At 31.8% G+C, this 17943-nt stretch overlaps 1 protein-coding gene across 1 annotated transcript in view; it reads right to left on the bottom strand.

Moving 5' to 3' along the window:
* Positions 1–290: 290 nt before the first annotated feature.
* LOC132720981 (adhesion G protein-coupled receptor L4-like) overlaps positions 291–17943 on the bottom strand; it is a 55058-nt gene continuing 37405 nt past the window's right edge. Inside the window, exons 12-26 of the mRNA XM_060705230.1 lie at positions 17311–17460; positions 16414–16501; positions 15812–15923; positions 14905–14948; positions 14520–14646; positions 14073–14176; positions 13523–13625; positions 12276–12426; positions 10657–10726; positions 10375–10441; positions 9206–9291; positions 8667–8793; positions 7661–7702; positions 7403–7470; positions 291–4509 (exon numbers count right to left, since the gene is read on the bottom strand). Coding sequence (XP_060561213.1) covers position 4509; positions 7403–7470; positions 7661–7702; positions 8667–8793; positions 9206–9291; positions 10375–10441; positions 10657–10726; positions 12276–12426; positions 13523–13625; positions 14073–14176; positions 14520–14646; positions 14905–14948; positions 15812–15923; positions 16414–16501; positions 17311–17460 — 1340 coding nt within the window. The 3' untranslated portion in view covers positions 291–4508. The remainder of the gene's footprint in view (positions 4510–7402; positions 7471–7660; positions 7703–8666; positions 8794–9205; positions 9292–10374; positions 10442–10656; positions 10727–12275; positions 12427–13522; positions 13626–14072; positions 14177–14519; positions 14647–14904; positions 14949–15811; positions 15924–16413; positions 16502–17310; positions 17461–17943) is intronic.

Here is a 17943-nt window from a genome sequence, read left to right as displayed (position 1 = left end):
ACATTTGTACTAGCGTTGTCATTGCTATTGAGGAATTTACATTCTCCAAATTGTCATGAGACATTGTTTCTTGAGCATTATATCATAATTAAACATCACAAATATCACTGTAAAGGAAACGAATAAAGTCATGAAGTAAATGACAATGTAGCAACCACAGTTATAATGTAAACAGTATCAGTTTCTTTGGAAGAATTTACTTCTATTCATTGTATTACGAAACAGTGTATATTTATGCAAACAAAGCAATTCATAGGTCAAAAATGATTATATTATTTGGAAACTTACTGTATCTTAGACATTTGCTGGAATCATAAGCATCATACTCTTTAAATTCATTTGCTATAAATAATTCTTCATAAAATGTGACGTACTTTGTTTATTCTGTGTTTTCCTTCTTGTAATGTCAAACTCTTTAAAAAGATACAGACATTATACAAGCAGATGACTACTGTCACGTGATCAGAATCAGTTGTCACACCTTTGTAGATTTAGTATGATCATAAAGGTTGAAGTTCGCTAAAATTACTTATAATAATCCACGTCAACGGGATTTAAATTTTAAAAAAGGTGAGATATTTGTTTCTTACAATAATGAAGTCCACATAATAAAATTGAATAAAAATAAAAAAAAATAAAAAAGATACAGTAAAGAAATTATTTATCTGATTCCTTTTTGTATAATACATAATTATTTATACGTAAATTATTGAAAAAAAGTATAAATATATAAGGACAAAGTATTATCATATTAAGAATTGCAAGTAGTAAATTGTCATTAGTTACTTAGACCAAAAAAGAAGCGTATACTGTAACCCAATTTATATTCGCGAATACAAATGTTCGCGTTTTGCCGAGGTCTGTGACATATTCGCGAATATCAATTTCCGCGTTTTCTTGATTTCCGAAAAAATATTCGCGGATTGAAAAGTCCGATGGGGCCGCAAAATCCATTAGCCGACTATTAATCTTCAATAATTGAGGTCATTATTGGTGTCTTAAATGGGATTAACAATACCCTAGACTTATATTGTATTGGTAAGTGAATTGTGATCACATTTCAGCAAAATATTTTCTCTATATATGTACATGTACGCATCGTTCGTCTTCATTTCTAAACATGTCGTTAAAAGGGTGGTTGATAAAAAAATAAACCCTTCGAATGCAAGGATGTTTCGGTATCGTTTTTGCCTGATCATGATCTGGAAAGCACACCAGAAAAGAAAAGAAATGATTAAAGCGGTAAACAAAGCTGTATTTGAAATTTTATCACCAAAGAGTGGTGTAAAGCGTAAACGTGAAAGTTACGGTCATTATGATAGTGAACAGAGAGCAAAGATTGCCAAATATGCGTGTGAACATGGAAATGCAAGTGCGGTGCGACATTAAATTTTTTCGAAAGTTCTTGAGAGATCCATAAATGAGAGCACAGTCCGTTACATATATATTGACATAGAGTTATTCTGATATTTTTAAAATAGTAGTAGTTTACTTAGTTTATGTTTTTATTGCTTTATGGCAATATTCATAACAATTCATTACTTCCTAACAGGTGCCCGTAAAATTCGAATATATCTGGTCAAGTAGCTTTGCATGAACAACGTCTAAAATAAAAATTTATCTCCAATTTATTCGCAAAATCGTGCGGACTTATTCGCGCAAACTAATATTCGCGCTTCGTGGCCATCCGCGAATAAAGCGAATATTAATTGGTCGCGAATATTCGTTGGGTTACAGTATTGAGATTGTTTAACGTTTAGCAGCTAAATGTTAATTGAACAGAAAATAATAATAACATTTAAACAAACATATAAAATGAGAAACAAATACTTACAGGAAACATCTAGTATGTAAAACATGAGAGCAACAACACAATAGTGATGACGTCATTCTATGATTGTTCTAATAGGATCACACGTAAATGTACTCAGCCACAAAACAAAACAGAAATCATTATACAAATCAAATCGCTTACGTTTCTTATTTAGTATGAGGAAAATTTGATATAATATAGAGTTAACGCACGTTTTTCCGTGTTATAACGTTTGCAGAGTCCCGAAGAACCGTTGGTCCCCGAGCTCGGTAGGGCGAGGGCTCCAACAGTTCCGAGGGACTCTGCAGACTTTATAACACGAAATAAACTTGCGTTGACGCTATTATAGCATAAAATTTTAAAACAGATTCATGATGTATATTAAATACAAAACACATACATTAAATCCTTGTGTTGGACGGTATTTAATCAATTTTACATGTTTTACGTATGAGTTTTATTTTTCCGGGGGCAACAACTTTGGAAATACAAATGCTCAGGACCCAACGAAATATCGAATTTTAATTGATTAAACAAAGCTTAACATCGGAGATTTATAAACTTTAAAAAAACAACAACATTAAATTACTCTACCCAAGGCAGAACATGACTCCAGAAATTCCTAGAATGATTTCAGTTTGACGCAAGAAAACCGATCAGTGACATCAGAATCTTTTTTTTTTCGAGCACACAAGTTTATAAAAAATCAGACACTAAACATTATTCTCTCAAAGAAATATAAAGAGCATTTGTCAATGTTAACATAAATAAAACAACATTTTCTCATATTCATTTTGTGTTTTCTTGTTTTTTAAGTAAATCGGAGGGTTAAACTGAATGACAGATATTTGTTTACATTGACAACTGTCCGTTTCTTAGATAGGGCGACAACCAAGATTAGCGGCGATGTCTATACGCCGTGTTTCCGGCATAGTTACTTGAATGCTACTCGCCGCTTTGCGAGGCCCTCGAATCAATAATTTCAATATAACAAGAGGGCATGACTCTGGAAAGCAGGCCAAATCCTCATTTTTTGTTTGTTTAATGGGCGCATAGGTAAAACCGGGCTATAACAAGAGCGCGTGACTATGTAACACATGGTTTGGGTCCCGTTATAACATGGGCAAAAGAGGGAAAATAGCCGATTTTATGCTATAATGTTCAAAAAAATATTTATTTCTTATATATCGCAAAATTAATAAGGTGAGACAAGGCAGTCTGAAGGACCGCTAAATCCGCTTCCGCAGAGAACATGAATGTTTATTTTTTGACCTTAACCAAACCATGACCTTGATAGTTATAATTTGTGCCAAGCTATTCCAAATATTCCATACAGTCAAAACGTTATGGAGAACATTTAGATTTGACCTATGGGGAGAATCTCAATAATTGCGCTGTGCAGATCGTCTCATAATGGTGATCACTTGTACCGAGTAATTTCAAAAAGTTACCAGCAGTTTAATAGTTATGGAGCGGACATGGAATGTAGTCTTTTTCACTATTGACTTTTAAGTGTGATTTTGGGGGTAGCAACCCAAATATTGCTTTCTGCACATCGGCTAATAATTTTGTTCATTTGCAAAAGTTATTTAAAATAATGAGCGGTTTAAAAGTAATGGAACGGGCATGAAACAATTTTAACACTTGAAATTCAAGCGTGACCTTAACCTTGGGGGTAGCAACCAAATTATCGGGCTTTGCACATCGGTTCATAATGGTGATCACTTGTGCCAAGTTATTTACAAAAATTCTGTGGTTTAAAAGTTATGGAGCGGACATGAAAGTGCTATGGACAGATGAACGTCTGTTCTAACAGGAGAGTAATAATGTGGCTACTCTATTGTTCTCTCTATTGTTCTTTTAAGCCACACAAAAGAAAATAGCCACATAAAAGTATACCGCATGAATGACATCAAAGAGAAAAAAAAGTTACCTATTGTCCCTATAGCCACATAATTACTGTCCTGTCAGTGCGGACAGACAAACGGATGGACTGACATTCGGAGGCCATTTCTATAATCCCATTCCCGCTCTGCGTTGAAATGGAAGAACTGATGATTTTGATCTGTATGTGTAAAACTTTATATAGTTTGATATTATATATGAATCGTTTACACCTTGCAAAGCGTAAAATAAATGATATTGTATATAATCCCACCAAACCTTTAACCAGACACTTCGATGTCTATGCCTTGGCAATGAGCAGAACTTTCCTTTGGTTAATTGTCACAGAATGATTTGAGTTTATTTGATAATGGGCCGCTTTTTTAATTTTTTGCATGAACACGAAACTTTTGCTTTGGAAAACAATTGTAAAAACAAATTAATCTCTGCACATATCAAATAATATAGATTAAAAACCGCACTAAACAACAAGGGTATTAGTAATGCCTTGAACTGGCTAACTCGAACATTTCTGTTCATATGGAAGATCAAGCAACAGTAGAAGAGGTGCACATGTTATAACACTAAACGACTTTCATTTTACAATGGTGCACATGGAATCGTGTCTTTATTATCAAAGTTTTGCTGAAGACCACTTGATAACTGTAAGTCGTTTGAACCTGATTTTGAAATATTACTAGTTCATTTGTCACGTGATTCAACATAAAAAGAAGCTGCTCGTCTACAATCCAAGAATATCCCAGCGGCGTTGCAAACTTCACATCCGGCGAAGGGTATTAAGTATTTATTATCTAAAGTGGGAAGAACATGCATTAATAAATCACTTGAAACAAAATTGATGGACTTAAAAGCAATCAATACCTTTAAAACAATACTCTACTATACTTCCCTAAAGTGGGAAGAAAATGCATAAATAAATAACTTGAAACAAAATAGATGGACTTAAAAGCAATCAATACCTTTAAAACAATACGCTACTATACTTAAATGGACTTAGTTGTTGCATATCATATGAAATTCGTACGTTCATATCTGTTTTATTACAGCTTTTATATGGCTTATCAAATCTGCCATTAAATACGACTGGAATCGACATTTCTTCGGGTTGTTTACTTTTTCCCATAATTTGGCCATATCTTTTAAAAGAGCGCATTGGAACGCTTAATTCGTATTATCTTTACAAAAACATAAAGCCGATAATTAACAAGAGCGATCAGTAATCACATGTGTCGCCTCATAATGGCCAATTTCATGTTGGGACAAATTTTGTGACAGACGGACAGACAGACGGACAGTGCACAACAAGACTTGGTACTGATCATTCATGTAAAGTTTGGATAAAATTGCACCAGTAGCTTATGAGGAGTAGTCCGGATAAGCTTTTGCGTATCTGGCAACACACAGAAAAAAACACCTTTTTATCAAAGGGCCATAACTCGGCCAAAAATCATTCAACCGGAAAACCCGTGCAATATGCGCAAGGCCTTGAGCTACAGATCAACCCTGTAAAGTTTCATTGAAATTGCATTAGTGGTATAAGAGAAGTAGTCCGGACACACTTTAAGATTAAAAATTATTAAAGGGCCATAACTCTGACAAAAATCATTGAACCGGAAAATGCTGACAATATGCACAACTAGACTAGGTACTGATCATTCCTGTAAAGTTTGGATGAAATTGCACCAGTAGTTTATGAGGAGTAGTCCGGACAAGCTTTTGTGTATCTGGCAACACACAGAAAAAACACTTTTTTATCAAAGGGCCATAACTCGGCCAAAAATCATTCAACCGGAAAACCCGTGCAATATGCGCAAGGCCTTGGGCTACAGATCAATCCTGTAAAGTTTCATTGAAATTGCGTTAGTGGTATAAGAGAAGTAGTCCGAACAAACTTTAAAATTAAAAATTATTAAAGGGCCATAACTCTGACAAAAATCATTGAACCGGCAAATGCTGACAATATGCACAACTAGACTTGGTACTGATCTTTCTTGTAAAGTTTGGATGAAATTGCATCAGTGGTTTATGAGGAGTAGTCCGTACAAGCTTTTGTGTATCTGGCAACACACAGAAAAAAACACCTTTTTATCAAAGGGCCATAACTCGGCCAAAAATCATTCAACCGGAAAACCCGTGCATTATGCGCAAGGACTTGAGCTACAGATCAATCCTGAAAAGTTTCATTGAAATTGCATTAGTGGTATAAGAGAAGTAGTCCGGACAAACTTTAAAATTAAAAATTATTAAAGGGCCATAACTTTGACAAAAAATCATTGAACCGGAAAATGCTGACAATATGCACAACTAGACTTAGTACTGATCATTCCTGTAAAGTTTGGATGAAATTGCACCAGTAGTTTATGAGGAGTAGTCCGGACAAGCTTTTGTATATCTGGCAACACACAGAAAAAAACACCTTTTTATCAAAGGGCCATAACTCGGCCAAAAATCATTCAACCGACAAACCCTTGCAATATGCGCAAGGCCTTGAGCTACAGATTAATCCTGTAAAGTTTCATTGAAATTGCATTAGTGGTATAAGAGAAGTAGTCCGGACAAACTTTAAAATTAAAAATTATTAAAGGGCCATAACTCTGACAAAAATCATTGAACCGGAAAATGCTGACAATATGCACAACTAGACTTAGTACTGATCATTCCTGTAAAGTTTGGATGAAATTGCACCAGTAGTTTATGAGGAGTAGTCCGGACAAGCTTTTGTGTATCTGGCAACACACAGAAAAAAACACCTTTTTATCAAAGGGCCATAACTCGGCCAAAAATCATTCAACCGGAAAACCCGTGCAATATGCGCAAGGCCTTGAGCTACAGATTAATCCTGTAAAGTTTCATTGAAATTGCATTAGTGGTATAAGAGAAGTAGTCCGGACAAACTTTAAAATTAAAAATTATTAAAGGGCCATAACTCTGACAAAAATCATTGAACCGGAAAATGCTGACAATATGCACAACTAGACTTGGTACTGATCATTCCTGTAAAGTTTGGATGAAATTGCACCAGTAGTTTATGAGGGGTAGTCCGGATAAGTTTTGTGACGGACGGACGGACAGACGGACAGACAGACAGACGACGGAGAAGTGATCCCTATATGTCGCCACTACTCCGTAGAGGCGACACAAAAAAGACTAATTTGATTTTCATTTCTGAGTCAACCAACTTTTTTGTTGTTTGTTCTTTTCAGAATAATAATAAGCTTAAGATATGACGTCACGTCATATCCTCGAGTCCTTTTGAGGATTTCCTGAAACTCTTTTGTTTTAGAAAACAAATGGTTAATATATTCTAAAATTGATTATTAGGAAACAACAGTAAATATACTTCGATATTAACCTGGCAGTGGTTTGTTTTACGAAGACAAACTTGTTAGCCAATCAGAAAAAGCCATATTAAATCTATTTATAGATAATAGTAAAAATAATATTCATATTTTATTGTTACAAAATTACTTCTTAGCCAATAGAAAAGGGGGCATTTCAAAGCCGTTTAAAGATTATGTATAAAAATCTCTATATTCTGTTTGCTGATCTTTCAATGGGCAACAACTTTGAAAGGACATGACTATTCAGTTTTTAACAACAAAATCGAAAATTAACTCTGAATGTCCTATACAATTAAGTTCTTTATATTCGACATTTATATAGGTGTAAATATTTTACGCTTACCACGTGGTTTTTAATGTTTCTTTAGCCGAAGATCTCCTTCTATTTCTAAGCTGAATAGCTTTCTTTACCTGAAAAGAATATTTGAATAAATTTCACTATTGTACATTGTAGTCTTCTGCTGAGGTTTATAATACATTAAATAATATTAAATGCTGATTAGCCTGAATCATATGCTCGTATGCAAATGCCATTTTACACTCTATTTTATAGTGATCACAATATATTTCACTTACACGGTTAACGAATGCAATTACATACCTGTTTATTCAGGAGGCAATGAAATAAAAATATAAAAAATCCCTGAAAAAAGAAAAAAATATTATTTAGAATATAATTATCAATTTCATATCTTATAAGATCAAATTGTTTCTCAAATATAACTTTTTAAACAGCTATCCAAACATTTTTTAAATTCTGATATAAAGGTATGGTTTCGTGTTTTGACTCGAAATTACAAATGATATCACACTATAACATACTGACACTAACGTATACGGGCGTATCCGGAAAAGGGAGAAAAAAACTCGTACGCTTTTAATGTGTCATCCCAAATGCATTACTTTAGCTTTGAGGAGTATTCAAAGATATAAGAATTATTTTCCACTGCATAAAAACTGAGGTTGATTGGTTTCCACATTCGTTATTCATACGTTATCCAGAAGAATTTCATTTACAGCCTTCGACAATACTGATTCTTACGTTCTCATATATGTGTATAAATACTTTAAAATGTTCGAATAGGATGTATATGTTCCTCTTATTAGCTTAAGTTTGATAGTTATTTTCAAGGTTTTTGAATTTTAAGTTATCAGTACACATTTAGTGCTCGTCATCGTTATTTTGACTGTTAATAAAACCCACGTCTGAATTGCCTTTCGTGAATAACTTAAACATAGGATGCTACTGGCTGTGCGGTAATTTTGTTCCGTAAGTTCATGTTATTTCTCCTGTTTACTTTTCTTTATTTTTAAAGAATGTTCTTGACAATAAATAAGAGTTAATTGTAAAACATTTTAAAACTATAAATGGACACTAGTAGATTATGCCTGATAAAATAAAACAACTGAGAAAAGCGTTATTACAAATCGATGTTTAGGGTGTAAACTTACCTTTATTATACACATGAATATGTTCGTAATAATTAGATTAAAAGCGGATAATATCATATAAAATATGGTGTTGAGTAGAGTTTCTTCTTTTGCTTTATGGACAGGTCATAATTAAAGAATGAAAATGCGCATTTCTCTATCACCACATTATGTACCTGAAGTCCATTTAGAATTGCAAAAATATACTGAATGAAGTAAAAGCTATCATTCATGTAGAATATTCCTAGAATCCAAGACACTCCCAAAACAGGAACTAGCACACACAATGACCGGAAGCTTGTTCTGTATAGATAAAACAAAAGTTACTAATCAGACACGATAAAATCGGTATAATGTTATTATATAACTGTTAATAATATTAAAATTTTAAGAAGTTAGAATGTTACTTATAAGAGTCTCAGTTTACTCATTTGAAACACAAGAAATAAGCAACCATTTTAATGTTACTTGAACAGTAATTATACTATTAAAGTAAGATATATTCACTTAAGTGTGAAAGAGATGATCATCTGAACACGTCATATAACCTTATTTAACATAAAATGCAAACAAATTTTACAAGAAAGATAAAAATGAAAGATATAAGTGTTCATATAATTGAACTGATATTCAACATGTTCGATCTCTATGTTTTTTGAAAGATAAAATTTCCAATTAAAAAAAATGATTTGTTGCAGTTCTGTCTAATATTTACTTTATTTTTTCCAAAGCTGTCTTCGTCTCCATTGCTTTAGTTTTGAATATTTTGCGAATCACAATTAATAAGCATATTCCATTGAACTGAAATAAAAGCGAAAGCCCCTTCAATTTATTTGAAATAAAACAAACAAGGCACTCAAACTTTTCCTCACTAAAACAGTTGGCAAAATAATAATTCATTTTCAAACAAAATGACTTATTAAGGACATTGAAGCATAAACTAAACATTATAGAAATTTGTCCATAGGACACTTAAGTGCCTACCTTATTTGCTCTCAATGTGAATTATTTGCATATTTTTTGCATATGTTATAAAAGTCCAATGATTTCTCAATCCAATGACTGAGGACATTCTAGTTATTGACTTCAATGTATTTCATATGTTACACTTACCTTGATCTAATGATCTCAATGTCAATAGGTGTCTTCGTATGCCATGGGCAATGCAAATAAACTTTTAGAAATTGATAAAATAAGAAATGAACACAGATTTTGCCCGTGGTCTTAATCTTTATACTCTTTGACATCAAAATAAATAGATAACTATGTTCAAGTTCCTACTAAGTGTACACTACTAGGTTTAGAAAACTAAGCATTATTCCTTCTCAAGTAATAAAAAACAGGTATTGTACAAATCACCATGATCTTTAAATCAAAAAAGATTATCTACCATTCAAGATCATCCTCTGCAATAAATCTCTAGTCATTGCTCATATTCAACTGCGACCATGACTTATAAGGTTTGTCATTTATTAGTCATGACTAACCTTTAATTAAATAGTGTTCATTTTCAAGGCATAACCGACCTCTAAACAAAAGCTTTGGACTGTATTGATCACAACAACGGTGACCTTGACCTTTGTTATACTTTTAATCAATAGTGGGTATCTCCTTGTATTACCAAACTATCAAACTGATTCAAAATACTAAAAGCCATCTCTTGTTATTGGTCGGATAAACATTCAGTCGTCAAGGTAACGTAGACTGAACTTTGATTTATTGACCGACCTCAAAACCAATAGGGATCATCTTCTAGTCTTTACCTATCTCAGCACAAAATCGACTCCTTAACAAATTAAAGATATTGAAATAACGCCAAGATTTGTCAGGAACTTAAATATGTTATTTCTAAACGAATGTACATTGGACTCTGATCATACTTACAGTAATTATAAATAATGCAGGCCCAACGAAGGACCAAATCAAGCCATTGTCAACAGAGAGCCAGCAACTAAAATAAATGAATAAATAATGCGTTGCAAATATGTTAAAATCAACAAAAATCTTATATTAATAATCTTATAATAATACAATATTTGCCTAAAAAGTATTGAAATCAATCTTTGATAAGAAGCCTGAAATGAAAACACAATTGATTTATCAAGTATTTATCAAGAACGTGCAAAGTCTTGTTTTAAATTGTTTTAAATCAAAGTAAATTCTTACAAATTGTCGTTGCCGTAGCCTTCAGCTTGTATAGCACCGAGAGAAATGCCAACAATAATGGCAGGTATCACTGAAAACATAAATAATTAAACGTGCAATAGAAACCCCTGTCGAAAATATTTAAACAGCAAAATTTTAGATGTTTACCTTCGGCAAAACTGATATAAGGTAAAAAAATTATGATTGGGTTTCTAAAGATTAACAAAAAAAAATCATTTGCAAGAAAAGTTCAGGAATTACATTTTGTTGCTCATTATGCAATGGAAATGTTAAGTTTGCATAAGAACTGTATACAGATTTCATTACATACACACTTTATGTATTTTCATGGGTTTTCATTATGCACACTCGTCGTTTGATGAGTAGAAATATCTGTGTCGGGAGTTTTATTAAATGAAAATTACATCTGGTGGAACTTCATTTTACCAGAAACAGAAAAACTCATTCCTGTCATTTAAACACAATTCAAAATAACCAAACATACTATAAATGTTTCGAATAAAAATGCATTTACGTTTTTGTTGTTTTTTTTATGGAAAAGAGTGTAACAAAGGTGTACATGTAACAGAGAAATATACCTAATTAAAAGTAGGTGAAATTTCTTCAAATATTAATGATTTACAAAGACAACACGCGATACATTTATCTAAGTATCACTTAACGAATCATATTGATCAATTTTCAAACGGGTTAAAATGAATTTTGAAGCAACCATGTTTCTATATCCTAAAATTGCGTATAAAATAGTTTATCAATGTTACCGCGGGTTGCCAGTAACAAAGTGTAACTTATTAACATTAAACTTGTAAATGCCTGACATGCATTAATGTTATAGCATAATGAATCATGTATAAAAAAATCTTGAAGTTTGAACATCAAAGTTCCATTGGTTGTCCAGTTATTGATAGGAAACTATTTTGACAGACAAGGTCAATCCGTTTTCACTTTCTAGGTTAATATGACATTGATCTTTGATCCCTTTACCCCGAAATCAATAGGGGCCATATATTTGCCAAGGAAAATGCACCTACGAAAGTTAAGGGCAAACAACCAATGGGTATCCAAGTAATTGATCAGAAACCGTTTATTCCTACAAAGTTTATATGACCTTGACATTTGACCCAAAAATCAATAGGATCATCTACTTGGCAATTTGACCTTGATCTTTAATCCCTTGACCCCAAAATCAATAGGGGTCATTAACTTGCAAAGACCAATGCACCTACAAAGTTAGAGGGCCAAGGGCACATGGGTTGTCAAAATATTGATTGGAAAACGTTTTACCTTCAAGGTCAATATGACATTGACCTTTGATCCCTTGACCCCAAAATCAATAGGGGTCATAACTACTCCCCATACTCAGTTTGAAGTTCCTAGGCTTAAGCGTTCTTTAGTTATTGATCGAAAACTATTTGGTCTACGGACCGATGGACCGACCGATCGATCGACAGACAAACGCAAAGCAATATACCCCTACTTTTTTGAATGGGGGCATAATAATGAGAAGGTTTTAGTTATATTAGTTTTATATTGAATTGAACGTCTTTATTGAAAATGATTACAGATATTTAATTATCAACAAGGATTAAATCAAAATCAAAAGTTTAATTCGGAATTACCCCAAGCAAATATTAGCATGATTTTAATTCTTGGCTTTGTTTTGAACACATACAGTACAATGATTGCTATATCAATGCCTTCCACCAGCATAATGCAGAACACAACCAAATACATATACTGTAACACAGCAGCAATAACAGAACATGCGACCTGCAAGCAAATAACTCTTTTAAACATGTATAAAAAAAACACTGACATCGAAAAAGTTTTGATACAGTTTCACGCCTCCAGATTATTTTACAAATTAAAAAATAGTACACTGAAATGACATATCCATGATTTCTGACAAACTTTACATTCATATTCTTATCACCATATTTGTTGTCCCCTTACTACAAGAGTATAAGCTGTGTTTGCAATTTTACCTTTTAAAGTCATTTTGTTGATATTAGGTTAATTCACTTTATTTGTACACTTAACAACATACACACAATTAAGATTTTTTTTCTATTTTTTATTGATATGAAAAAACTAAAATACATCTGGAGACATATTGCTTTATATAATAAATAACCATGCAAAAGATAAAAAGCAGTATGTACATGCAAAATCAATATTCTATATTTAAATGAAAATAAAAAAATCAATATCACAAGAATGAGACAATAGAATTATTTCTTGATATGTTGTTATGTCCAACATTGTAAATTAAAAAAAATGTATAGATATCTAAGTTCGATAAGCTAATAAACAGGCTAATTGTATGTTTGCAAGAACAAATACATTGCAAAGATTTAGGAAAACTGTTATCGTACTATTAGATACAATATCTTTTACTTTAAACTTTTAAACTTTAAAGCATGACTAATTTGCATGCCTACAAAGTATTAATTAAAGATTTCCCGAAAACAGAGCTAGAGATATGTATAACCTAATAATGGTGACTGTGTTCCATGAGCATTTTCCTTGTGGTACATAAGATCTGTGCTATCATTAATGTGCCTTTAAGTAACATTGAGTAATTGGTTATCGAGATTTAACAAGTATATTTCAATTGATAGATCCTTTCTCTAACCTTTCATTTGAATAACAATAGATTTATCCACAAACATTTTCATGTTTCCTTTTGTTAACATTGTTGGGAAATTCCAATTGTATCCACTTATCTGATAATTAGAACTGGACTGGTCAGGAAGCTATGCATAAAAAATGCTCGCTAAAGAAAAGTTCTTTCTTACACTACTAGATAATGAAGGCTTTTCAAAGTAAATTCAAATATATATCCTATTTAAATGTAACTTCTTACAATACTTTCGGTTCTGTCGACTCCCGCCAAAAACATAATGTAGGAAAGTAAAAGGGCTACACACAAATTCATCAAGGCAGTGGTGCGATCATTCCGTAAGTACCTTTGGTTCAATAGAAATTGAAAATATTTCATTGAAATGCATGAATGTTAGTTGTATTTACTTATTTTATCGACTTCAAACAAACCAAATATAGCATATGTTTATAATGTTATAGAATACTTACGAATTTTCCGACTGGTCAGAAGTGTATGTTAAAAAAATGCCGTTTTACTATACATTTTATTTCGTTATAACCTAGTTATCGTTAAAGCATACTGAATATTCACGACACTTCTAAAATCAAAACAATTACAAATGTATGTTCTTTATTAAGGGATGTACCTAACTTTCTTTAACAGTCTTAATTACTTAAACTTTTACACAATAGTTATACATGCATGAATACACACATCACAAATCGAAACAATTCAAACATTAAATATAAAACAATCAATGTCTAAGTCTTAGATTTTGAAACATCAACATCTAGTAAAAATAAAATCTTACTTCCAAAACAATATGTGAACGATAAGGGTAACTGCTAAACAAGCTATTGAGATCCCGATGCCAGTCATAGAAATTATTCTGAGTGCTTTGGATGCTGCATCTGCCTGGAAACGTAGAACTTAATGTGTTATATAATCCATTGCTACAGTACATTCCATGATCGTATTTTTCAGTAATCAAAAATAATCAAAGCACATTAATACTAAAACAGAGTTTTATAGTGTGCCCTACCTAATAATTGAGTAATGTCTTAAATTAAAATAAGAACTGTGAAACTTTCTAATTAATGGTTGATGTGTATAAATCTTTTATTGTTTATTCACCAAATATTGTGTACATGTATTCTAACTGGTTTAAACCTTTGATTATTATCAAGAGACAAAATTAAATGAAATGAATATAAGTGCATATTAAAAGGTTTAGATATTATAATACACAAAAACATACCTCAACAAAAGGGCTCATCAAAACAGCAAAGTTGGTCAGATGGTCACACTCGCAAATTGTGTAGTTAGTGTGTGTAGTTTTTACAACACACCCCTCTGAAGACCAAACGCCTTGTCCAATGTTACCGCTTTTGAAATATAAACATTATGATATCAGAAAAGAGGACGTCATTTTCTAAACATAATTTGCAGAGTTCAGTCATAAAAGGAAAGCATAAAACATATTAAAAGATATAATTTATTTTACGTTAAACTTGTCAATTTCTAATTTAGAGAATAACAAAAATAAATTTGTATCACCTTAACTCCTGATTGAAGTACTTAATATTATTCGTTGATCTACTAATATGTTATATTTTATACATTCGTATCAAAGGTCAACTTACTTCGGAAATGCCCAATACGAGCACAATGGATTGGAGAAGTTATTCTGAAATATTAAAGAGCATCTTTTTCAAATTTTTGAATTGAGCAAGTGTTTCATGTACATATGTTTTAATTGCAGGGTTTAAGAGAGAAATAAAATTAGTGGTTTTGACATCCTAGAACTAAACGGTTACAAACATTTTGTAGGAAAGTTTCATTATTCAAATGAGCAATGGTTAGAATATCAAATAATAGAGTATTTAATTCTCAATGTACGATATTTAGACGATAGAACGTTTCATACATTTACAATGAATAATGTTATATTGTTATCAATATTCTATTAAAACATTAACACTTGTTATATAAATACTTAGTTAAGGATAGAGATGTCCCCACCTGATGTAAAGAAATACTTCAATACAGATAACTTGAATATTAATGATACCAAAAGAAGAGGACACATAATGCACAATTTGTTTTAATCAGAGAAAAAATTACATTGACTCAAAAGTTTTATAATAATCTGTTTCAATCTTCAATTGATGAGATTTAATTATCACGCGAGTTATCGACAAATCATGCAAAATGACCGGTTCAAAGAAAACCTGTCTAACACCTCCTGTGCAAGTTGCGTGTTTTAAATGACGTCTTACCGGAATGCATTTATAAATGAATTACGTACTCAGGATGACCTTACTTTGCCGTAATGAATAAAAAATCATACACTGGCAGAGCTTCTTAAGTAAGATATTTGGCTCTGTATCGCAAGCCGGTGTAAGATACGTATAACATTCATTATTGCTTTTAGTTGCGCCTTGTATGTAGCCATTATCGGTGTCGATTAAAAAGATTTTACAGCAAAAATGTTGTTTAGAATCTAGTGATATACAGCTTTTCTAATCTAATAGACTTTAAAGTTCCTACCATGTTATGCGTAAACTTTAAGTTGAGTGGTGGATTCAATTTATTCGACACTGGTGGTGAAATTGTCAACGAAAGAATGGGTGCATTTATAATGTTATCTGTACCGTCCGTACTGTAACAACACAACAACACAAATGTTTTAATTCAAAATATTGTTTGAAATATTCTATATATGTATCAAAACATGTATTCATAATGATAATTGTTTTTACAATATATACTGATGGTATTTGATACTGACAAGGCAAAGATAATTATTCAAAGACAACATATGAAATGGAAATCCTACTTTTAAAAATAAACAAAATGTAATCATCATACAAATGTCCATCACGATAAAACCCATTCAAGAACAACAGAATAAACAACGTTTGAATTGCATACTTTTTGAACTAATACATACGTACATTACCTACATTGCATTGAGTAAATATGTATTTTATAAAACAGAGAAATTCGTTACCATATGTTATTCGAAAACGGGTATAATCCAGTCATGTTAACTTCAAACTATGTGAATCAATCTTTTAAAATGTTCCGATATTAAATAACTAATAGGTTTTAGATATTGTATTTATAGATTAAATGAAAAATGTCATTACTAGTCATTTGTATTGTTTCGATTGTTTGGCAAGATTTTGGACAAATCTCTATACATGACGGCTGTTGTAGCGTATTGCACTGATTTATCTGAAATAGAGTAGAATATGCTGTTAAATGTCTTCAAAGTTTACAATACTTAATATTAAAAAAGAAAACATATTTCAATGAATACGTTGTCAATGTCAGCTAAAGCGGTTTATCATTATTTTGGAAAAGAAAATGTTACTAAAAGGATGTCCATCAAACACAATGCAAATATTTGATTTTATTTCACACCTTATAAAACACCTAATGTTCCCATAGAAATCACTATCGGATCCAGATTTACCAGTTAAGCCTCGTTTCCGTCATTTTCAGAGTCCATAAATATCAATATCAAATGCATATCATTTCCAATATAGCTCCGTTTTCATTTTTAGTGTTCATATCCATTTGAAATGCATATCGTACCTATATAGACTCCTTTTCATTTTCAGAGTCCAAATATCTATTTTAGTAACATATCGTGTGCCAAATATTCTCATTTTCATTTTAAGCGTCCAAAATATTTATATCAACTGGATATCGTACTCAATCTAGTCTATTTTTTATTTTGTAATAAAAAAAATCATTGTATTTTAAATAACAAAGTTCTGTCAAAATGTCAATAAAATATATCTTGAATTAAAGATGTCATTAAACATTGCTAAGAACAATACAGATTCTTTTGGACTCGCACATAGCTGAAAATTCTGTATCAGACTCGTCTCGTTACTTGTCCAAAAGTATTCAGTATTGTACTCAACAATGTTTATTAACCTCGTAATACTATTTAGAAAATAACCTTTGAAACACGTTAAGCAATTGATAGTTAACATATTAAGATATTCAGTTTATAAGTAGCCTGAAAAAAATACTTTTCAAAGCGGCTGCTTCTAAACGTAAGCTGCTCCTGGACTGTTTAAACCAGTTGGCGTTTGCATCATCTTTGACTGATACAGTTTTGTCTGGATCCGGAAATAATACACCGATGTTCGAAACCTTCGAAACCTTATGTACACCAATTGCTGTAAATGTATAAAATCAATGTTATGTGCATACTTTTGAAATGATTTTCAATAAACACAAAATCGTAATTAATATATTAAACATGATGGTTTGTGACCACAAATGGCACTGTTTAATTTACAGTTTGGATGAAAACAATGTCTTGAGTAAAATAAGAGACACATATCAGACCTATATCTTAAATATATAAGACAACAATTATTATATTTGGTCGATTTCTAACGTTTGATTAGTTAAATATAATAATATAGCCACTAGCTCTATATTTTGCATGTATTCTAAGAATATTATATGAAACAGAAATATTTCACTTGAAAACGAAATCCGACTCTCCATGCCTTTTATTCAAAATACTCGAGATGGACAATTACAAGACTGACCGACAAAGTGTTCATTCATATTTATTGATAATTATTATACTTACGAGGAGTGTTAAATTATGAATGCATCTTAGCACGTAAAATATGAATCTTCATAGGTTT

This window comes from Ruditapes philippinarum, unplaced genomic scaffold, assembly GCF_026571515.1.
Source record: "Ruditapes philippinarum isolate M1 unplaced genomic scaffold, ASM2657151v2 ctg1666_1_1_1_1, whole genome shotgun sequence".
Taxonomy (NCBI): domain Eukaryota; kingdom Metazoa; phylum Mollusca; class Bivalvia; order Venerida; family Veneridae; genus Ruditapes; species Ruditapes philippinarum.
This window is presented reverse-complemented; position numbering and strand designations above follow the sequence as displayed.